The sequence below is a fragment of the Mauremys reevesii genome, linkage group 25 (assembly GCF_016161935.1).
Source record: "Mauremys reevesii isolate NIE-2019 linkage group 25, ASM1616193v1, whole genome shotgun sequence".
NCBI classification, from domain to species: Eukaryota; Metazoa; Chordata; order Testudines; family Geoemydidae; genus Mauremys; species Mauremys reevesii.
The window spans coordinates 10,626,212-10,649,216 of NC_052647.1; the positions used below are offsets into that span (position 1 = coordinate 10,626,212).

Genomic DNA, 23,005 nt, shown 5'->3' on the forward strand with positions numbered 1-23,005 from the left:
ACTGCCCTCCCTGAGCCAGGGCCGAACCCAGGAGTCCTGGCCCCCGGCCCCCTGCTCTAACCACTACACCCCACTGCCCTCCCTGAGCCAGGGCCAAACCCAGGAGTCCTGGCCCCGGCCCCCTGCTCTAACCACTGATCCTCACTGCCCTCCCTGAGCCAGGGCAGAACCCAGAGTCCTGGCCCTCAGCCCCCCTGCTCTAACCACTACACCCCACTGCCCTCCCTGAGCCAGGGCCGAACCCAGGAGTCCTGGCCCCCCGCCCCCTGCTCTAACCACTGAACCTCACTGCCCTCCCTGAGCCAGGGCCGAACCCAGGAGTCCTGGCCCCCGGCCCCCTGCTCTAACCACTAGCCCCCACTCCCCCCTTCCCCGAGCCAAGATGGAACCCAGGAGTCCGAAAGGCGTCACCTGGCCTGTCTCAACCCAACCTTGGCTACACCTCTCCCCCAGACCTCTGTCTCTTGGTCCCAGGGGTGAACGAGAGACTGAGGGGAATGGGGAGCAGGGTCCCCCTCCGACCTCCCTGGGATCCCCCCCTGGAATCCCCGGAGGGAGCAGGCAGCGGTTGTACAACGTTTCGCCACCAGAGGGCTCCCTTCCCAAAGGAACCCCCAGAGGCTTCGGCTGGGGGGGTGGGGGGCTGGGGTCCTGCCCGATCCCCTCGCCCAGAGACTCACAGCCGGGAGCTTCGGCCACGGGCGCCGCAGGGACCTCGGAGGCCTCTCCCCGGCCAGGGCCTGTCAGCGCTTCGCTGGCGAATCCCACAGCAGGGCACAGGGCTTCCCTGCTCCCCCGGCCCCCACCCCTGCTCCCCGGGCCCCCACCCGCTGGACTCTGCCACCCTAGGCCCCCACCCCTGCTCCCCGGGCCCCCACCCGCTGGACTCTGCCACCCTAGGCCCTCACCCCTGCTCCCCGGGCCCCCACCCGCTGGACTCTGTGCTCCCGGGCCCCACCCGCTGGACTCTGCCAGCCCCGGGCCCCACCCCCGCTGGACTCTGCCAGCCCCGGGCCCCACCCGCTGGACTCTGCCAGGCCCTAGGCCCCACCCCTGCTCCCGGGCCCCACCCGCTGGACTCTGCCAGCCCCCCGGGCCCCACCCTGCTGCACCCTTGGGCCCCCACTCGCTGGACTCTGCCAGCTCCCCGGGCCCCACCCCTGCTCCCTGGGCCCCCACCCGCTGGACTGTGCCAGACCACTAGGCCCCCACCCGGCTGCGCCCCTGGGCCCCCACCCGCTGGACTCTGCCAGGCCCCCGGACCCCCCCCCCTGCTCCCTGGGCCCTTGTCCCCTGCACTGCCCTCAGGGCCTGTTCCCCCCCCCCGCATACCTTGGGGAACCGTTCCTTGTACACATGGTTCATCATCACTATCTCGTTGTCGTAGGAGGAGGGGGAGCGGCCCGGGCTGCAGGACAGGGAGGGAGGGAGGAGTCACATGGTGTTACATCTCCGTGCCCCCCTGTGTTTCCCCCCAGTGCCTCCCACCTCCCAGAAACCACCCACCCGGCTCTGAGATGCAGCCACCTCTGGGGTGGGGCACGGGAGTTGTTTATACAGGGGTCATTTATCCAGCAGCTAAGATGCAGCCACCTCTGGGGTGGAGACCTGGTAGCTGTTACACCAGAAAGGGAGAGCGCCCCCTGCTAAGCCCCCGCTCCCGCTCCCAATCACCCTGCTGGGGAACTGGGCTCGGCACTGGCTTGGAGAGGAGAGCACCCCCTCCTGAGCCCCCACTTCCCGCGTCACAGCACCCGCTAGCACAGGGGGCGGCAGCCTCTGAGAAGCGGCGTGCCAAGTCTTCAGTAATGTAGGGTTTCGCGTACCAGTAATACATTTTCCATTTACAGGGGCCCCCGACAGAACCCCAGACTGGCAGCGGGCTGAGCGGGGCTGGCGGCAGGGACCCCGGCTGGCAGGGGCCGGCGGACGGAACCCCACACCAGCAGCGGGGTGAATGGGGCCGAGACCCCGGCTGGCGAGGGGCCGGCAGCCGGAACCTCAGACCAGCAGCAGGCTGAGCCAGCCCCTGCCAGCCGGGGTCCCGGCCGCCGGCCCCGCTCAGCCCGCCTGGGGTTCCGTTCACCCAGGCCGGCAGCGGGTGGCAAGGAGCCGGTGGCCACAACCCTACACCGGCAGCGGGCTGAGCGGGGCCAGCAGCCAGGACCCCAGCTGGCAGCATCATGCCAGTAAAAATCGGCATGTGTGCCGCCTTTGGCACGCGTGCCATAGGTTGCCAACCCCTGTGCTAGCACCTCACTGGGGCAGCACCGACTGCCAGGGGAGGGCGCCCCCTGCCCCGGCTGAGGACAGATTTCCATTGCAAACTTCCAATGTGACCCCCGCCCCAGGGGAAGGGAACAGATGCTGGGGGAGGGGGAGTCCGGAGGAGATGGGGGCATCCCCTCTGCTCCTGCAGTACCTGAGGCTCCGGGACCGGGGGCGCACGGCGGGGGAGCGGCGCCCCCCATCGTCGTCCGTGATGCTCTCGGTGCTGCCGAAGTGCTTGGAGAGGAAATGCAGCTCGTCCATGGTGGGCTGGTAGGGCAGCTGGTGCAGCCGCTCCTGGGACGAGCAGGACGACTAGGGAGGGAGAGAAAGAGGAGGGTTAGCCAGGGACCAGGCGCTGAGGTGCAGCCACCTCTGGGGTGGGGCGTGTCAGGTAATTATCCGCCGCTTGGGAGGGGAAGTGAAAGAGACTCCCACGCCCTATTATCACTGCAGCACAGCGCCCGCTAGTGCTGCGCCGAAACCAGCCCTGGCAGAGTGAGGAGCGCGCCCCCTGGTGACACCCGGCCCTCCTCCCTGCAGCCCCGGCCCCCGAGCACCGCACGGGGCCCAGCACTGACTGCCAGGGGCCAGCGCTGTGTGGACGCGCCGGCCGGCCCTACCCGCCCGTCTGGGGGGACGACACTCACCGACACGGTGGAGCTGGGCGTGTTGGTTCCATATCCGGATGAGGGAAGGGAAGCCAGAGACCACCGGCGCCCGTCTGCCCTGAGGGGACCAAAGAGTGGAGCGTGAGGGGATCCAGTCTCCCGAGAGCCTCAGCCCCGTCCAGCCCAGCCGCCCCCATGCCAGGGGCTCGGAGCTGCTGCCTGGCATGTGGGATGGGGGAGAACGGGGCTGAGCAGAGGTGCCAGGCAGTGCCCCACCCGAACAGCTACATGGGGACCCCTAAGGGCTCGGGGGTCACACATCGGGCCAGTGGGAACGATGGGGGTGTTAACTAACTCCCCTCCCAGAGCTAGGGAGAGAACCCAGGAGTCCTGCTCACACTCCCTTCCTGGATTCGGCCCAAGCAGGCTCCCCAGGACCCTCGCCCCGTCCCCGCGCCAGGGCGCATGGGGAAGGCGCCGTGCGGAGGGACAGAGCCCGCGCGCCCCATGGGCCGGAGTGGGGAAGGGAACGGCACTTCCCACCAGTCGGTTCAGCCGAGGGAGGCCAGGACCCGCCGGCCGGGTGAGCCCCCCGGTGCCCAGCTGCTCCACAAGGAGACGGCGCCATTTCTCCCCAGGCTCTTGGCAGGGGCTGGTGTGGGTGGGCAGGGCTGTAATCAGAGCAGGGAGCGGCAGCTGCAGACTCCTGCGTGGGCCAGGGGATCGGATGGGAGCCAGGACTCCTGGGTTCTCTCCCCAGCTCGGGGAGGGGCGTGGGGTCTAGTGGTTAGAGCAGTGGGGGGCTGGGAGCCAGGACTCCTGGGTTCTATTACCAGATATAGGAGGGGAGTAGTGTGTAATGGGTAGAGCTTGGGGGAGGGGCTGGGAGTCAGGACTCCTGGGTTCTCTCCCCAGCTCTTGAGCCAGTTCAGGCCCCGGTCTCTGTGCTGAGGCTGCTGGCGAGGTGGGAGGGTGTCAGTTAGCTGTGGGGGGAGAAGGTTGTTTATCATGAAGACACCTGGGAACTGGACTGAGGCCTGGTAAACTCATTCCACTCCCCGGAGACTGGCACCAAGGGGGCGGCGCAGCCCTTACCTGCGCGAGGAGGTGAAGGAGAAGTGGGCGGGTGTATTGGGTGAGAAGTTCCTCGGGCTGTCCAGGGGGCTGCTGCCTGCGAGGGACAGGGAGCAGGGGACGACAGACAGACATAGAGCATGTTAGGATCCCCCGACGGACAGCATCCCACCGCTGACACCAACACCAAATGCTTCCCCCATAGAGGGCAGAGCCACAAGGGGTGGACTACATCGTTATAGGCTGCCGTTCCCACTTCCTCCCAAGAGCAGCCAATGGGGTGGAAGGCACTAATACTTCTGTAAGCTTTAATAGACATTTTGTAACCCTAAATTCATTACAGCATGTCATAGAATCTCAGGGTTGGAAGGGACCTCAGGAGGCATCTAGTCCAACCCCCTGCTCAAAGCAGGACCAATCCCCAGACAGACTTTTGCCCTAGATCCCTAAGTGGCCCCCTCAAGGATTGAACTCACAACCCTGGGTTTAACAGGCCAATGCTCAAACCACTGAGCTATCCCTCCCCTAATGCCAGGCAAAGATGTTGGCGGTTGGAGAAAGTGGTGATGGGGGCATGAGAAAGAGATGGGTGGATGGAGAATCTGTCTATGGCCAGACAGCTGTATTAGCAGATAGATAAACGGATGGATGGATGGATGGACTGACAGAAGAATGGACAAATGGATAGACTGGTAGATAGATGGGCAGAAGGCTAGATGGAGAGACGGATTGGAGATGGATGGATGGATGATCTGAAAGACAGAAGAATGGATGGATGGACTGTAGTGGGGTGGACAGTGGATGGATGGATGGAGAGATGGATTGGTAGACAGATGGATGAGTGGATGGACAAAAGGATAGCTACACTGCTTAAATGATGGATGGATTGAAAGAGATGGCTGGCTGGCTGGCTGGATGGATGGATGGAGGACTCAGGAACGGACGAATGGCTAGACTGATGAATAGATGGATGGACGCTGTGATAAATGAATAGACAGACGGACGGAGGGACAGACGGGCAGCCACACACAAGGCTCCAGGGATGGAGCCAGACGAAGAGCTGAGCAGCCGTTGGGTGGTGGGAGCAGCCCCGGGCCCAGCTGGGCTCCGGCAGGGCTGGCTCAGCGAGGGAAGGGAACCGCCCCTGGTGGGGACAAGTTGTGATGCCTCGGGCAAGCGCTCCCCCTGCTGGCTACGGAGCAGCATGGCTGGGACGACGCTGGATGGATGGAGTCCCGGGCTGGGGGAACTCACCGATGTGACCCGGGAGGGGGGAGTGGGGCCGCGGCAGCGTCGGGGACGTGCTGGTCAGGATCAGGCTCTTCCTGTTACTGGTTCGGCAGCTGCAGAGAAGGGAAGGAACAAGAGAAGGGGGGACAGGACTCAGTGGGCCGGCTCGGGGGCTCGGGGACAATGGGGTCTGACCCCAGCCCCAAAGGCAGCATGTCATCAAGGGACTTTCAAGAGACAGCTCCCCTTCGGGGTCTTCTCTACCCCCTCTGGCCCAGGACTAGAAACCCTGAGCTCTGCTCCGCTCCCAGCACCGGGGATGGAACCCAGGAGTCCTGGCTCCCAGCCCCTCCCTGCTCTAACCACTAGCCCCCACTTCCCTCCCAGCGCCGGGGATTGAACCCAGGAGTCCTGGCTCCCAGCCCCCCCGCCCCCACACTAAGCAGTAGGGCCCCTCCCAGCCATTCCCATCTCTGTTTCGTCTGGGCCCTGGAGTTTGTTCTGTGCTATTTCCAGTGCGGGAAAGGACAAAATGGATTGAGACCAGCTGGGGGCGGGGCAGTGACAGGGACAGACGCCAGGTGACGACATCTGTGCTGCCCTCCTCCCGAATTCCCCCCACCCGGCACCAGTGCCCAGCCCCAGGACAAGGGCTCCCAGGCCCTCCCTGCTCTAACCACTACACATCACTCTCCTCTCAGGGCCAGGCTCCCCATAGACACATAACCTTCACTTCAACTTCAGGAAGGGTGTGACAACATCCGTGCCCAGCTCTGCGAGGCGAGTGGGGCCTAGTGGTTGGGGGTGGGGGCCGGGAGCCAGGACTCCTGGGTTCTATCTCCAGTTCTGCAAGGGGAGTGGGGCCTAGTGGTCGGGGGGGGGGGGCTGGGAGCCAGGACTCCTGGGTTCTATCTCCAGCTCTGTGAGGGGAGTGGGGCCTAGTGGTCGGGGGGGGGGGGGCTGGGAGCCAGGACTCCTGGGTTCTATCTCCAGCTCTGTGAGGGGAGTGGGGCCTAGTGGTTGGGGAGGGGGCTGGGAGCCAGGACTCCTGGGTTCTATCCCCTCACTATTGTGCTGTTTTCCGGAACAGATTCCAGGACGTCTCTCACAAGCTGACCCCAGGGTCCTGCCTAAATTATCCAGCCCTGACATTCCCCCTCCCCCAGCCCCATCACCCACATTCCACTGCTCTGGGCTCCTACCCAGCTGCCAGGCTCCACCCCAGAGCTGGCTCGTGGCCGAGGTGGCGAATGAGGTAACTCACCCAAGGTCACACAGGGAGACAGTGACAGAGCTGGGAATGGAACCCAGGAGTCCTGACCTCCTCCCCCCAAAAAAACCCCAGAGATAAATCAGGATTGAGGTGCAATAAACGAAGATGGAGAAGAGGAGTGTCAGGAGTGAGGGGCACTGGCAGAGTTGGGGGGGGCAGGGCTGGGCTAGCAGGGGCTGCAGGTCGGGAGGGGCACTGGCAGAGTTGGGAGGCCCAGGGCCAGGCTAGCAGGGGCTGCGGGTCGGGAGTGAGGGGCACCGGCAGAGCTGAGGGGAGCCCAGGGTTGGGCTAGCAGGGGCTGCGGGTCGGTAGTGAGGAGCATCGGCAGAGCTGGGGGTCAGGGCTGAGATAACAGGGGGCTGCAGGTCGGGAGTGAGGGGCACCAGCAGAGCTGGGGGTCAGGGCTGGGATAACAGGGGGCTGCAGGTCGGGAGTGAGGGGCACCAACAGAGTTAGGGGTCAGGGCTGGGATAACAGGGGGCTGCAGGTCGGGAGTGAGGGGCACCAGCAGAGTTAGGGGTCAGGCCTGAGATAACAGGGGGCTGCAGGTCGGGAGTGAGGGGCACCAGCAGAGTTCGGGGTCAGGCCTGAGATAACAGGGGGCTGCAGGTCGGGAGTGAGGGGCACCAACAGAGTTAGGGGTCAGGGCTGGGATAACAGGGGGCTGCAGGTCGGGAGTGAGGGGCACCAGCAGAGTTAGGGGTCAGGCCTGAGATAACAGGGGGCTGCAGGTCGGGAGTGAGGGGCACCGGCAGAGCTGGGGGTCAGGGCTGGGATAACAGGGGGCTGCAGGTCGGGAGTGAGGGGCACCAACAGAGTTAGGGGTCAGGGCTGGGATAACAGGGGGCTGCAGATCGGGAGTGAGGGGCATCGGCAGAGCTGTGGCCGTACCAATCTCTCACTGGCAGTTTTCTCGCGCACCATCAGCTTTGGGTTCTAGCCGCTGCCTCTTCTGGGGAAATGTACCTGCCCCGCCGAGGATTATTTATTAGCTGCTGGGCTCTGGTAGCAGAGCCCGGCCCATACACAGACTGTGTCACATTTCACGGCGCTGACATGTTACTGGCTATCAGTAGGGTTCAGAGTCAGGAACCCATGGGGGGGAAAGGGGGCAGAGCGAGCCAGGGAGAGCAGGGGATTATGGGAATGCTGGCTGCTCCCCTCTGCTGTGACACAGCCAGGTTGGGACAAGCATCCTCAGCCATGTGTCATACACCCTACACTGCTCTTTGCAGGGGCGATTCCCCCACCTCACCCCCAGCTCTCGACGGGGGAGCCACGTCTAGGCCATGATGCGGCAACTGCCAAACCCTCAACTGTCCCATCCCCTAAGCAGCCTGGCCTCAGCCCCCTTGGTGCCTGTGCCCTGCTCCTCCCACCGCCTGAAGCTTGGGCTGGAGCAGACAGACCCACCCCCTAGGAAGGGCGCCCGTGGCTAGTGACTCTGGTGCCAGCCTGGGACCAAGGGGGGCGGCCTGGACACAGAGCCCCCAGGACCGGGGCCTGCGCAGCCATCTCGAAACAACCATCAGCCACCGCTACAACCAGCCACCGCTACAACCAGCAGCCTCCTCCTCCTCCACAACGGGATTCACGGCGCTGCCCATTCGCTGCTGGTCAGGGTTAGTGCTGGGAGGCCTGGGATTTGCCATCCTGCCCCCGGGCTCCCCCCAGCCCTGCCAGTGCCCCTCACTCCCAACCCGCAGCCCCTGCTAACCTGGGCTCCCCCCCCCCAGTCCTCCCGGTGCCCCTCACTCCCGACCCGCAGCTCCTGCTATCCTGGGCTCCCCCACCCCCAGTCCTCCCGGTGCCCCTCACTCCCGACCCACAGCTCCTGCTATCCTGGGCTCCCCCCACCCCCAGTCCTCCCGGTGCCCCTCACTCCCGACCCACAGCTCCTGCTATCCTGGGCTCCCCCCACCCCCAGTCCTGCTGGTGCCCCTCACTCCCGACCCGCAGCCCCTGCTATCCTGGGCTCCTCCCACCCCCAGTCCTGCCGGTGCCCCTCACTCCCGACCTGCAGCCCGCTCTCAGGGTCACATATTCCATCTGTGTCTGGGCTATACCTGTGCGACAGAGTCTGAGTCTGCCTGGTGGCTCAGTGTTTTGAGTGTGTAGGTGTGTGTGTGTGTGTCAGAAGCCAGGGTGAGTGAGATCTGTTGTGTCTCAGCGTGTGTGTGGTTGTGTGTTTGCCTCCCGTCTGGTTGGCTGGGTGTGTGCGAGATCTGTCTGGTGTGACTGGGTGGGGGGTTGGCGTCAGGCGGGGGGGGAGTGTGAGTGGCTGTGTGTGTTGTGTCCGGGTCAGGTCTGGCTCTGAGTGTGGTTCAGGACATGTGTGTGTCCTGTGTGTGTATTGTCTCCTGTGCAGCTGGTGTCTGCCTGTCTCCAAGCCCAGTCTCCATGGAGACGCCCTGTCTATCTGTCTCCTGTCTCCATGGAGACGCCCTGTCTGTCTGTCTCCTGTCTCCATGGCGATGCAGCCGGTCAAGCAGCTCATTAAACCCAACAATGGGTGGGACCCGGGCGGTTGCTCTCAATCGGAGCAGGCCCCTGCTAGGAAAGGCCCTGCCAGTGCATGTGCAAGTGTGTCAGCATGTGCATGTGCGTCAGTGTGCGTGAGTGCGTCAGTGTGTGTCAGTGTGTATGTGAACGTGTCAGTGTGTGTCAGTGCATGTGTGAACGTGTCAGGATGTGCGTGTGCGTCAGTGTGTGTCAGTGTGTATGTGAACGTGTCAGTGTGTGTCAGTGCATGTGTGAACGTGTCAGGATGTGCGTGTGCATCAGTGTGTGTCAGTGAGTATGTGAACGTGTCAGTGTGTGTCAGTGCATGTGTGAACGTGTCAGGATGTGCATCAGTGTGTGCACCTGTGTTAGTGAATGTGCAGCCATGTATCAGCCCTTCTCCCACCACACACTACCACAGAAACACCAATTATACTGCACAACAACACACACATGGAGTAGCACACACTCTCCAGGGATCAGTAGCTGTTCCTCTCTTGCACACACACACACAGACACACACACAGACACACACGCACACGGTGTAATTCCCCCAAAGGTGCCCACCTCGGCTCCACACCCTTCTCCCCCCACCCTCCCCAGACTGATCCCAAAGGGCCCTGCCCCCCACTCCCACCCCAGCCCCTCCAAGCAGCCAGGCAGCACTTGGCAGGTGGGTGGGGGGCTGGGGGGCTGGGGGGCAGAGGGCTAGAGGTGGCTGGGGACGGCCGCTCTCCTTCGCTGTCAGTCCAAGATATGTCTCTAGCCCCTCCCCCTCATACACTATTCGACCCCTAAGACAGGAGGCGCCAGGGTGCAGGGGCTGGAAATACTGAGCAACCCTCAGACCCCAGAGCTGCCTCCCCACCCCAGCGAGATGCAGAGCTTGGAGGGCCAAGGAGATGGGTGGATCTGGGCTGTTACTCAGACAGAGCCGAGTATGTGAGATTAGATAGATAGATAGATAGATAGATAGATAGATAGATAGATAGATAGATAGAGGGGGTGGATGGGGATAGATAGATAGATAGATAGATAGATAGATAGATAGATAGATAGATAGATAGAGGGGGTGGATGGGGATAGATAGATAGATAGATAGATAGATAGATAGATAGATAGATAGAGGGGGTGGATGGGGATAGATAGATAGATAGATAGATAGATAGATAGATAGATAGATAGATAGATAGATAGATAGATAGATAGAAGGGGTGTCTGGGATAGCTAGATAGCTAGATAGATAGATAGATAGATAGATAGATAGATAGAGGGGTGGATGGGGATAGATAGAGGTGGATGGGGATAGATAGATAGATAGATAGATAGATAGATAGATAGATAGATAGATATATAGATAGAGGATGTGTATGGGGATAGATAGATAGATAGATAGATAGATAGATAGATAGATAGATAGATAGATAGATAGATAGATAGAGGGGGTGGATGGGGATAGATAGATAGATAGATAGATAGATAGATAGATAGATAGATAGATAGATAGATAGATAGATAGATGGGGGGTGGATGGGGATAGATAGATAGAGGGGGTGGATGGGGATAGATAGATGGGGGTGGATGGGGATAGAAAAATAGATAGATAGATAGATAGATAGATAGATAGATAGATAGATAGATAGATAGATAGATAGATAGATGGGGGGTGGATGGGAAGGGAGGGTGTATCTGGGGGTGGAGGGGGAAGGAGGGGAGTGTCTGGGGATGGAGGGATAGTGAGGAGGAGGGAGGCGGAGGGATGAAGGGGCAGAGGGACTGGAGGAAGGGGGCTGACAGGGACGGAGAGGTGAGAACGGAGGGGATGGGGATGGAGGGATGTTGGGGAGGAGGAGGGTGGAGAGTTTGGAGGAGGAGGAGGGGATGGGGGAGGGGATGGGGATGGAAGGATCAGGACAGAGGGGAAGGAGGGATGATGGGGGGATGGGGCGGATGGGGAAGGGGAGAATGGCGGGGAGGATGAGGATGGAAGGATCTGGACAGAGAGGAAGGAGGATGATGGGGCTGAGGAAGGAGAGGGAGGGGACGGAGGACGATGGGGAGGGGATGGACGGGGAGCTGAGGAAGGGGGAGGGGATGGAGGAGGATGGGGAGGGGGATGATGAGGGGCTGAGGAAGGGGGATGGAGGAGGAGGGGATGGAGGAGGATGGGGACGGGGATGATGGGGGCTGAGGATGGGGAGGGATGGAGGAGGAGGGGACGCGGGATGGAGGGGGCTGAGGAAGGGGGAGGGGATGGAGGGAGGATGGGGAGGATAGAGGATAATGGGGGCTGAGGATGGGGAGGGGTGGAGGGGATGGAGGGGATGGGGACTGGATGGAAGATGATGGGAGGATGGAGGAGGGGATGGAGGGGGCTGAGGATGGGGAGGGGAGGAGGATGGGGATGGAGAGAGGCTGAGGATGGGGATGGAGGGAGGATGGAGGATGATGGGGGCTGAGGATGGGGATGGAGGGGTCGGGGAGGGGATGGAGGATGATGGGGGCTGAGGATGGAGGGAGGGAGGGATAATGGGGATGGAGGAGGATGGGGGCCGAGGATGGGGATGGAGGGAGGGGGCTGAGGATGGGGAGGGATAATGGGGATGGAGGGAGGATGGGGGCCGAGGATGGGGATGGAGGAGGGGGCTGAGGATGGGGAGGATAATGGGGATGGAGGGAGGATGGGGGCCGAGGATGGAGGAGGGAGGGAGGGGGCTGAGGATGGGGAGGAGGAAGGATGATGGGGGCTGAGGATGGGGATGGAGGGGTCGGGGAGGGATGGAGGATGATGGGGGCTGAGGATGGGGAGGATGGAGGATGATGAGGGCCGAGGATCGGGGAGGGATGATGGGGGCTGGAGGAGGATGGAGGGAGGGGATGGAGGGAGGCTGAGAATGGGGAGGAAGGAAGGATGATGGGGGCTGAGGATGGGGATGGAGGGGTTGGGGAGGATGGAGGATGATGGGGGATGGAGGAGGATGGAGGAGGGGATGGAGGGGGTGAGGATGGGGGAGGAGGTAAGGATGATGGGGGCTGAGGATGGGGATGGAGGGAGGATGGAGGGATGGAGGATGATGGGGGCTGAGGATGGGGAGGAGGGGAAGGATGATGGGGGTCGGGGAGGATGGAGGGGGCGATGGAGGGGGCTGAGAATGGGGAGGAGGAAGGATGATGGGGGCTGAGGATGGGGATGGAGGGGATGGAGGGGTCGGGGAGGATGGAGGATGATGGAGGGATGGAGGAGGATGGAGGTGAGGATGGGGATGGAGGGAGGATGGAGGGGATGGAGGGGGCTGAGGATGGGGGTAGGAGGAAGGATGATGGGGAGGATGGAGGGATGGAGGATGATGGGGGCTGAGGATGGGGAGGAGGGGAAGGATGATGGGGGTCAGGGGAGGGGATGGAGGGAGGGGATGGAGGGGCTGAGGATGGGGAGGGGTGGAGGGATGATGGGGGCTGAGGATGGAGGGAGGGGATGATGGGGGCTGAGGATGGGGAGGAGGAAGGATGATGGGGTCGGGGAGAGGATGGAGGGAGGGGATGGAGGGGGCTGAGGATGGGGATGGAGGGGTTGGGGAGGATGGAGGATGATGGGGATGGAGGGAGGATGGAGGGAGGGGATGGAGGGGGTGAGGATGGGGAGGAGGAAGGATGATGGGGGCTGAGGATGGGAGGAGGGATAATGGGGGCTGGAGGAGGAGGATGGGGGCCGAGGATCGGGAGGGATGATGGGGGCTGGAGGAGGTCAGGAGGATGGAGGATGGAGGGAGGATGGAGGGGGATGGAGGGGTTGAGGATGGAGGGAGGGGATGATGGGGGCTGAGGATGGGGAGGAGGGGAAGGATGATGGGGGTCGGGGAGGATGGAGGAGGGGATGGAGGGGGCTGAGGATGGGGAGGAGGGGAAGGATGATGGGGTCGGGGAGGATGGAGGGGGCTGAGGATGGGGAGGAGGGGAAGGATGATGGGGGTCAGGAGGGGATGGAGGAGGGGATGGAGGGGGCTGAGGATGGGGAGGAGGGGAAGGATGATGGGGGCTGAGGATGGGGATGGAGGAGGGGGCCGAGGACGGGGAGGGAGGGATGGAGGGGGCTGAGGATGGGGAGATGGAGGGAAGGATGATGGGGGCTGAGGATGGGGATGGAGGAGGATGGAGGAGGGGGCTGAGGATGGGGAGGAAGGGGGCTGAGGATGGGGAGGAGGAGGAAGGATGATGGGGGTCGGGGAGGATGGAGGGAGGAGGAGGAAGGATGATGGGGGCTGAGGATGGGGATGGAGGGAGGGGGCCGAGGACGGGGAGGGGAGGGATGGAGGGCTGAGGATGGGGAGGAAGGGAAGGATGATGGGGGCTGAGGATGGGGAGGGGTTGGAGGATGATGGGGGCTGAGGATGGGGAGGGATAATGGGGGCTGGAGGATAATGGGGGATGGAGGGAGGATGGAGGGGGGCTGAGGATGGGGGGATGGAGGGAGGATGGAGGGAGGGGGGCTGAGGATGGGGGAGGGGGTTGGAGGATGATGGGGGGCTGAGGATCGGGGGAGGGATGATGGGGGGCTGGAGGATGATGGGGCTGGAGGAGGGGATGGAGGGGGCTGAGGATGGGGAGGGATAATGGGGAGGGAGGAGGAGGATGGGGGCCGAGGATCAGGGGAGGGATGATGGGGGCTGGAGGGGTGGGGAGGTTGGAGGATGATGGGGGCTGAGGATGGGGATGGAGGAGGATGGAGGAGGGGGCTGAGGATGGGGAGGGGTTGGAGGATGATGGGGGCTGAGGATGGGGATGGAGGGAGGAGGGGAAGGATGATGGGGGTCGGGGAGGGGATGGAGGGGGCTGAGGATGGGGAGGAGGGGAAGGATGATGGGGTCTGAGGATGGGGATGGAGGGAGGATGGAGGGAGGGGGCTGAGGACGGGGAGGGGAGGATGGATGGAGGGAGGATGGAGGGAGGGGATGGAGGGGGCCGAGGACGGGGAGGGATAATGGGGGAGGAGGGAGGATGGGGGCCGAGGATCAGGGGAGGGATGATGGGGCTGGAGGGGGTGGGGAGGGATGGAGGATGATGGGGGCTGGAGGGAGGAAGGGAGGGAGGGGGCTGAGGACGGGGAGGATGGAGGGGGCTGAGGATGGAGGAGGATGGAGGGAGTGGGGCTGAGGATGGGGAGGGGAGGGATGGAGGGAGGATGGAGGGGGCTGAGGATGGGGATGGAGGAGGAGGGGAAGGATGATGGGGGTCGGGGAGGGGAGGGAGGGGGCTGAGGATGGGGAGGGGTTGGAGGAGGAGGGGGCTGAGGACGGGGAGGGGAGGGATGGAGGGGGCTGAGGATGGGGAGGGGAGGATGGAGGGGGCTGAGGATGGGGCAGGGGTTGGAGGATGATGGGGCTGGAGGGGTGGGGAGGGATGGAGGGGGCCGAGGACGGGGGCTGAGGATGGGGCAGGGGCAGGTGTCCCGGCCCCGGTACCTCTTGGTGCGGCGGAACATGCTGCCGTCCAGGCTCCGGGGCCGCGGAGCTCGGCCGGGGCCGGGGCCGGGGCCGGGCGCCGGGGCTCAGACATCGCCCCGGGGCCGCCATGGGGCCGAGCCCAGCGCGGAGCGCGGCGAGCGGCTGCCGAGAAGCCGGAACGGGGAGCGGGGCGGCGCTGGGAGCGGGAGGGCCGGGCTGGGGTGTGTCGGGGGAGGGACTGGTCTGGGGTGTCTCCGGGGCTCTGGGAGCGGGGGCGGGCTGGTTGGGTGTCTGCGGGGGCTCTGGGAGCGGGGCAGGCTGGGTGTGTGTCTGGCGGCGGGGCTCTGGGAGCGGGGGCAGGCTGGTTGGGTGTCTGCGGGGGCTCTGGGAGCTGGAGGGGGCAGGCTGGGTGTGTGTCTGCAGGGGCTCTGGGAGCGGGAGCAGGCTGGGTGTGTGTCTGCAGGGGCTCTGGGAGCGGGGAGCAGGCTGGGTGTGTGTCTGCGGGGGCTCTGGGAGCTGGAGGGGCAGGCTGGGTGTGTGTCTGCGGGGCTCTGGGAGCGGGGAGCAGGCTGGGTGTGTGTCTGCAGGGGCTCTGGGAGCGGGGAGCGGGCTGGGTGTGTGTCTGCGGGGGCTCTGGGAGCGGGGAGCAGGCTGGTTGGGTGTCTGCAGGGGCTCTGGGAGCGGGGGAGCAGGCTGGGTGTGTGTCTGCAGGGGCTCTGGGAGCGCGAGAGCAGGCTGGGTGTGTGTCTGCGGGGGCTCAGGAGCGGGGAGCAGGCTGGTTGGGTGTCTGCAGGGGCTCTGGGAGCGGGGGAGCAGGCTGGTTGGGTGTCTGCGGGGTGCTCTGGGAGCGGGGGGCAGGCTGGTTGGGTGTCTGCCGGGGGCTCTGGGAGCGCGGGGGAGCAGGCTGGTTGGGTGTCTGCGGGGTGCTCTGGGAGCGGGGCAGGCTGGTTGGGTGTCTGCCGGGGCTCTGGGAGCGCGGGGAGCAGGCTGGTTGGGTGTCTGCAGGGGCTCAGGAGCGCGGGGAGCAGGCTGGGTGTGTGTCTGCGGGGGCTCAGGGAGCGCGGGAGCAGGCTGGGTGTGTGTCTGCAGGGGCTCAGGGAGCGCGGGGAGCGGGCTGGGTGTGTGTCTGCGGGGGCTCTGGGAGCGGGGCAGGCTGGTTGGGTGTCTGCAGGGGGCTCTGGGAGCGGGGGAGCAGGCTGGTTGGGTGTCTGCGGGGGCTCTGGGAGCGGGGGCGGGCTGGGTGTGTGTCTGCGGGGGGGGGGCTCTGGGAGCGCGGGGGGGGGCGGGCTGGGTGTGTGTCTGGGGGGGGGGGCTCTGGGAGCGCGGGGGGGGGCGGGCTGGGTGTGTGTCTGGCGGCGGGGGGGGGGGGAACTCTGGTCTCAGGGCGCTGGGATGATGCAGCTGGAAATGCTGTTTCAGGCAAAGGGACCATTGAGGAGGGTTGGGGTGGGGGGGAGAGATCGGAGATAGACACACACACCCACCATATAACACACACACACAACCTCTCCAGGAACACACACTCCAGCAATGCACACACCAGACAACAGACACGCACACAGATACACCCTAGTAACACACACACACACATGCACTCTCCAGGCTGTGACACACACACATCACAGGTACCACACACACAAACAGACACAGCCCGGGCTGCCCCTGCGGTGGGGGTAGGGAGACAGGGGGCCTCTGGGTGCAGTGGGGCCTTTGCCATCTGCGGCTGGCATGAATTTCAGAGCTGTGATCTCTGAGAGGACACGTCTCGGTGCGGGTGCGGGTGTGGGTGGGTCTGTATTTGTGTGTGTGGTACCTGGGTCGTGTGTGGGTGTTACTAGAGTGTATCTCTGTGTGTTTCTGTTTGGGGGGGGGGGTACATGGTGGGCGTGCCTGTGTTTATGATGTGTGTGTGTTACACAGTACGTGTTCTGTGGTGGGTGTTACCTTTTGTGTTACTGCAGTGTGTGTGTGTAGGCCCCTCTCCCCCAAAACATAGAGTGTTTATCTGTAGTGTATGTGTGTTTTGTGCTGTTGTCCATATTTTGTATGAGTGTATATTTGTGTGTGTATATAGGATATATATATGGGGCTGGGTGCATGGTTGTATATATGGGATGTGTGTATATATATGGGGCTGGGTGCATGGTTGTATATATGGGATGTGTGTATATATATGGGGCTGAGTGGAATGGTTGTATATATGGGATGTGTGTGTATATATATGGGGCTGGGTGCATGGTTGTATATATGGGATGTGTGTATATATATGGGGCTGGGTGCATGGTTGTATATATGGGATGTGTGTATATATATGGGGCTGGGTGCATGGTTGTATATATGGGATGTGTGTATATATATGGGGCTGGGTGCATGGTTGTATATATGGGATGTGTGTATATATATGGGGCTATGTGTGTGGGTGGGGAGGGTGGGTACACAGGGTTGTGTCTGTGACTCAGTTTGTCCGTGGGGGGTGGCTTTGCATGGACTGTTTGTCTGGGGACATGCATGGGGTGGTTATGTGTGAGGTGCACATGGGGCTCCGTGTAGCTTGGGGTGTAGGGTGCGGTTGTGCACACAGCACGTGTGGACGATTGCACACGTGGGGGGCCGTGTGGCTGGTTGTGTGCAGGGCTTGGTGCGTTCCCAGACCTCACCCACCCCACCCCCAAACCAACCCCCCGCCCCCAAAAGCCAGGCGAGGAGGAAAGACCAGAAGAGGCCTGATGGGTCTGGAGGCCAGCACAGCCCCTGGGATGTGCCAGGCCAGACCCCGGGCAAAGCAGCAACGTGACCCAGGAGGGGCAGATTAACCCCTGCCCCACGGCCGCGTCCCCATGGGACTGGGTCGTAGCTCCCCTCTGCCCCAGCCAGCCAGTGTGGGAATCGCCTGGATCGGTCCCATGCGAAGTCTGTCGCGGGACAGCGACCGGCGCAGGCCATGAGGGGGGTGACCACCCCAATCCCGGGACACACAAACACCGCAGCGGAAGGGGCTCACCTGCTGCTTTTCCGCGGCAACGGCAGGTCCTTCTGCAAAACAAGACGGGGGATGGGAAGTTAGGCCCTGGGGGGGAAGGGGGGGCAGAGGGGATTTTGTCCCCCGGATCATCTTCAGAAGGTGATGCTGTCCCGGGGCTGATCTCTTTTCTACGACCCCTTTCGGCTGAACAGCCTGGAGTGTTTTGATCTGTGCAGCACAAGGCACAATGGGGTCCTGGCCCACCCCCGGGGTTGCTAGGTGCCACCACAGTACAAATAATTAATAGTAATTCCTACACATGGATCTCTCGCCTGGCACCAACAGGCAGCCACCTCTGGGGTGGGGCCCGGCGGCTGTTTACACAGGGATCCCTCACCCAGCATTGAGATGCAGCCACCTCTGGGGTGGTGCCGGGGGCTGTTTATACAGGGACCCTTGGCCTGGTACTGAGATGCAGCTGCCTCTGGGGTGGGGCGAGGGGGCTGTTTATACAAAGAAAACTCTGTGTCCTCTTGTACCAGCAGGGGGCAGGGTAGGATACAAGCAAGAGCGAACCCAGTTAGAACCAATCCAGGACCACAAGGCCACAGCCACCCAGCGCCCCCTAGCCTGGCACTGGGGGCGGCGCTGCCCGGCAGGGGAGAGCACCCCCTACTGAGTCCCCCCAGCCAGCTCCCTGCAGCACAGCGCCCCCTAGTGCTGCCCTGGGCAGACTGTGAGGGAAAGTGCCACCCGCTCCCCTAGCACCGCCCTGAGCTCAGGACAGAGGGGAGAGCGCCCCCTGCTGAGCCTCCCACCCTGCGCCCTTGGACTCGCCCCTCCAAGCCCGGACTCCGCTTGGCCAGCAGCTGCTGCAGCAGGCAGGGGGGCATCTGGCCGCGAGGGGCCCGGATTGCATTAGCAGGCTGCAGCGACCCCCCCCGTCTGTCTGAGTCCTGGGCTGTCTGTCCTGGGAGCCGAGCAGCCGGCACGCCAGGGGCTCAGCAGAAGACACATTCTGGGATGCTCCCATCCTGGAAGGAATCCGGGAATCTGTTCCCCTGCCCCACGGCTCCCAATGCAAATTTCACATGCCTCCCCCCTCCCCAAACCCCCTAAGGCCCAGATCCTCAAAGCTACCTCGGCACCTCGCTCCCCGGGCAGCGCCTTGGAGGATCTGGGCCCAAGCGTCTCAAACTCGGCTCCAGCAGGAAAAAAATAATCAAATCTCTCAAAGAGCCTCAATTGATAGTGTGATCAGAGGCCGACGGGCACCTCGCTCAACGGACGTGCAGGGGGCTGATGCGGCCAATGGCACGGGATGCCGAACCCCTCCCCACCCTAACCACTAGCCCCCACTCCCTTCCCAGAGCTGCTGGTAGGAACCAGGCGTCCTGGCTCACAGCCCTCTGCTCTAACCACTACACCCCACTCCCCTCCCAGAGCTGGGGATAGAACCCAGGCGTCCTAGCTCCCAGCCCCCACACTCTAACCACTAGGCCCTACTCCCTGCCCCGAGCCAAGACTTGAAAGAACAGCCCTCTCTGTAACACCCTCCCCACAACCATTCACCCCATTCCAGCGGTGAGCCCTGTCATTGGTGCGGCTCTGGGAAGGGCAGGGCTGGGGCATCTCTGCCTGCCGGCTGGGGGGCCAGGGGCCCCAAAGGGAATCTCAGCAAGAGACACTTGGTGTGGGGCAGAGGGGATGGACCCACTCCAGGCCCTTTTCCTGTACTCTGCCCCCCAGGGAGATGGAAAATAACTCTGTGTGTGTGTGATTGTGCGTGTGTGTTTGTGTGTGTGGCTGTGTATGTATCTGTGCATGTGTGTGTTTACATGTTGGTGTGCATGTGTGCGGGTGGATGCCTTGGCGAGTGTAATAATGTCCGTGAGTGTGAAAACGAGGGTGGGTTGTGCATTTGGCTGTGTGTGAGAGTGTGAGAATGAGGGTGTGAGGATGTTTAAACACAAGAGGGTGTGAGTGGCACGGGTGTGCGAGAGGGGTGTGTGGCTGAGAGGGCGTGAGAAGAGGAAGTGGTGGTGTTAGTGCAAGTCCCCTGGGGGGAGCGCAGGAGAGAATATGCCGGTATGATGCGGGGGAGGGGTGTACAGTGTGCACATGTGAGAACGTGCAAGGTGGAAGTGTGAAATCTCACAACCCCATGTGGGTCTGTCTGTGGGCCACACTCCCTGGTGTGTGTGCATGTGTGTCCTGTGTACAATTCCACATATACCTTCCTTTCTCACGCTTGGTGGGTCATATTTCCGATGGTGTGCGTGCAGCGTTTCCCTTTGTGTGTAACATTTCTGTGGCACAGCTCAGCGTGTGTGTGTGTGTGTGTGTGTGTGTGTATTTAACATTTCCCTGGGTGTGTAGCACAGCACAGCGTGTGACCACTCCTGCAGCTGTGTGTACCTGGAACAATTCCATGTCCGGGTGTGTGAGATATTTCAGTGTATCTGTGTGTAGAACAATTCTGTGTGTGTGTGTGTGTGTGTGTGTGTGTGTGTGTGTGTGTGTGTGTATAACACAGCCCAGTGTGTGTGTGACTGCTGCTGCAGCTGTGTGTGCCTGGAACAATTCCGTGTCTGGGTGTGTGAGATATTTCAGTGTATCTGTGTGTAGAACAATTCTGTGTGTGTGTGTGTGTAACATTTCTCTGTGTTTGTGCGTAGAACAAATCCCTCCGGGTGTACAACACCCCCAGGCACGTGTGCACCGCTCCCCCACCCCGGGGTGCTCCCTTCCACCAGCCCACTCCAGCCGGGAGACAAATGCCCCACCCGAGTCTCTGACTCCCCGCCCCACTGATCTCCAGGGGCCAGGGCTGGCCAGGAGCCCATCAGCCACAGCTCCCCGAGGTGGCACCGCAGGGGTTAATTCGCCCCTGGGGTCCAGGCCTCCAGGAGGATGCTCAGCCCCCAGCAGGATCGGCCCCGGCGCTGCCACCCGGAGCCTCCAGTCGCATTGCAGCACCCGTGGGCTCCCCTCCCCCGCAGTGTGTGGAGCGCACAGGCCTTAAAGGGACAGCCCCCCCCCCCCCCCGCCACACGGATGGAGGGGGGGGCGCATGGCTGGGACCTGGTCATTATCCAAAATATGGGCCCCCCACCCTAAATCCAGCCCCCTGCCAGGAGAGGCCAGGACTGGAGGAGCCAGGAGACACCCCCCACCACAGCCAGGGCTCCTGCCCTGCTCCCCACAGCGCCCCCTGCTAGGAGCCCCAGGACTTCCTAGGGATGGGGGCAGATTTCTCCCTCCCCCACCATTCCAAAGCAGGGAGGGGCCAGGTTGGGCTTCCCTGCAGCACCAGCAGCTGCTGTGCCACAAGTTCCCCAAACCGCGCCCTCTGCTGAGAACTGGGAGCTCCCCGCCCCCTGATCCCTCCCCCCAGGGCGGGAGGCACAGGTTGGGGGGTAGGGCTGCACTGATTCCCCACCCTCCAGCAATGGGATAATGCCCCCCAAATGTCCCTGCCCAGCCCCCCACACCCCCTCAAACGCCCCACAGCCCCCATGTCCTGCACAGCCCCCATGTCCTGCCCCCCCCCCCCACCCCCTCAAATGCCCCAAAGCCCCCTACATCCTGCACAGCCCCCCACGCCCCCTCAAATGACCCACAGCCCCCCTACATCCTGCACAGCCCCCCCCCACACCCCCAAATGCCCCACAGCCCCGCATGACTCCCTCAACCACAAACCCCTCCCACAGCCACACCTGCCCCCATCCCCAGCATGGCTGGCACAGCCCCCCAGCTCCCAAACACAACACACAGCACCTGCAAATGCCCCCCCAACCTCCCCAGACACCCTGCACAATGACCCACTGGGCCCCACGGCACATGTGGGAGACACAGAAGTCACAGCCCCCGTGACTACATACAACAAGCTTGTGCCACCAACAGCCAGCAGCCTTGGGGCTCCCAGTCCCCAAAGCCACCACTTATGGGGCTGCCGTTCCCCCCCCACACCGCCAGCCACCAGCAGTGGGGCTCACACCTCCTGATGTCCCAATGGACCCACCCCTCCACATATCCCTCTTCCAGGCACTCTGTGTCCTGCCACCCCCATCCCCACTCCAACTTCCCAGGCACGTAACTGACCCCCCAGCTCTGCCTCTGGACAGTGTGGGAGGCTTGGGCCCACCCCACCCTGTGCCTCAGTTTCCCCATCTACTAAATGGGAATAATGACACAGCTGTCCTTTGTGGAGCACGTTGTGATCCATGCATGCTAAGAGCTCAGTGTTATTACTCAGGCTGTAGATACATATGCACACCCAGGTATTGCTCATTCAGTGCTGAGAGGTAGTTGCCTCTGGGGTGGAGCATGGGGGCTGTTTATATAGGGATCCCTCACCCAGCACCGAAACCCAGCCACCTCTGGGGTAAGGGCTGAGGTTTGGATATACAATGATCCCTTGCCCGGTACTGCAGCCACTTCTGGGGTGTGGCACAGCAGTTGTTTATGCTGGGATCCATCGTCCGGTGCTGAGAAGCAGACACTTTCGGGGCAGGGGCTGTTTATGCAGGGACCCCTCGCCCGGCGGAGAAATGCAGCCGCCTCTGGAGGCGAGGTGTGGCCGGTTTTTTCACGGCCTCACAAGACAGGCGTTCAGCACGGGAAATGTATTAAAACCCTTCACACCGCTGGGGGAATCGTGACGAGAATTTGCCCTGCTCCAATCTGGCCAGGACCCTGGAGCTGCCACCTCCCTGCTCTCTTACAGAAAATGCCAAGGGATTTACATCACCAAAACCACAGCACGTGTGAGTGTCCGTGTCCGTGTGCCCCATCCACAAAACAAACAGGGCCAGGCCCAGCTTAGGCGGTGACCCCTCAGACTTCCCCCCAGAGCACAGGCCCATGGCTGCAAACCCGGCCCTGCTTGCCCTATGGGGCAGGGCAGTCCGCAGCCAACAGTCGCAGGACCCCTCCTCCCCCGCAGCTTAGCCCTGCTCCGAAAAGGTGACGGAGGCACCGACCTACAGAGCCCTGTCACTCCAGATTAACAGCCGCACGTTTCCGGTGCCGCTCATCTCCGGCCCCCAACCCGGCCCCAGCAGACGGCAGGCAGCCCTCGAAATGGAACAGTGCCAGCCATGCATCTGGGATCTCGCCCGGCACCAGGAGCTCGGCCACCAGAGATGGAACCCGGGTGCAACACTGAGAATCCTTTTCCCCGGGGGCTCCCCCGTCTGGCTGAATCCACCTGCTGTTCTTTGTCTCCCCAGGGCAGGGCCCAGCCCAGTGTGGTTCTGGTCCACGACTGGGCTCCTCGGCGCTACCGTAATACACCTAATAATCATAAAAACAACACGGATCCAAATTTCCAACATCCCACGTTTGGTCAGCACAGCTGCACCTTGCACTCGGAGACTCTGAAGGCCGATCAAGATCAGTTGGTGCTCAAGGCAAGGGGCTGGGACTCCTGGGTTCAGGTCCTGGGACGGCCTGAGGAAAGGCACTTTGCCGCGCCGTGCCTCGGTTTCCCCAGATTGTTATGCCAAGCACAGCAGGGCCCTGATCTCAGAAGGCAGAGCCCCTTTTAACTGCTGGGTCCCTGTTCAAGTATTGTTGAACTGGAAGGAGGCCCAGAGGAAAGCAAAGTGAACTCATGGCGGGGAGGGAATGGGTTATGAAG

At 62.6% G+C, this 23,005-nt stretch overlaps 1 protein-coding gene across 1 annotated transcript in view; it reads right to left on the minus strand.

Annotated features, from left to right (window-relative positions):
- Positions 1–23,005, minus strand: part of MAST1 (microtubule associated serine/threonine kinase 1) — a 48,584-nt gene that overhangs the window by 23,302 nt on the left and 2,277 nt on the right. Inside the window, exons 2-8 of the mRNA XM_039514706.1 lie at positions 22,383–22,659; positions 14,418–14,502; positions 5,208–5,296; positions 3,975–4,050; positions 2,919–2,997; positions 2,423–2,583; positions 1,333–1,408 (exon numbers count right to left, since the gene is read on the minus strand). Coding sequence (XP_039370640.1) covers positions 1,333–1,408; positions 2,423–2,583; positions 2,919–2,997; positions 3,975–4,050; positions 5,208–5,296; positions 14,418–14,502; positions 22,383–22,659 — 843 coding nt within the window. The remainder of the gene's footprint in view (positions 1–1,332; positions 1,409–2,422; positions 2,584–2,918; positions 2,998–3,974; positions 4,051–5,207; positions 5,297–14,417; positions 14,503–22,382; positions 22,660–23,005) is intronic.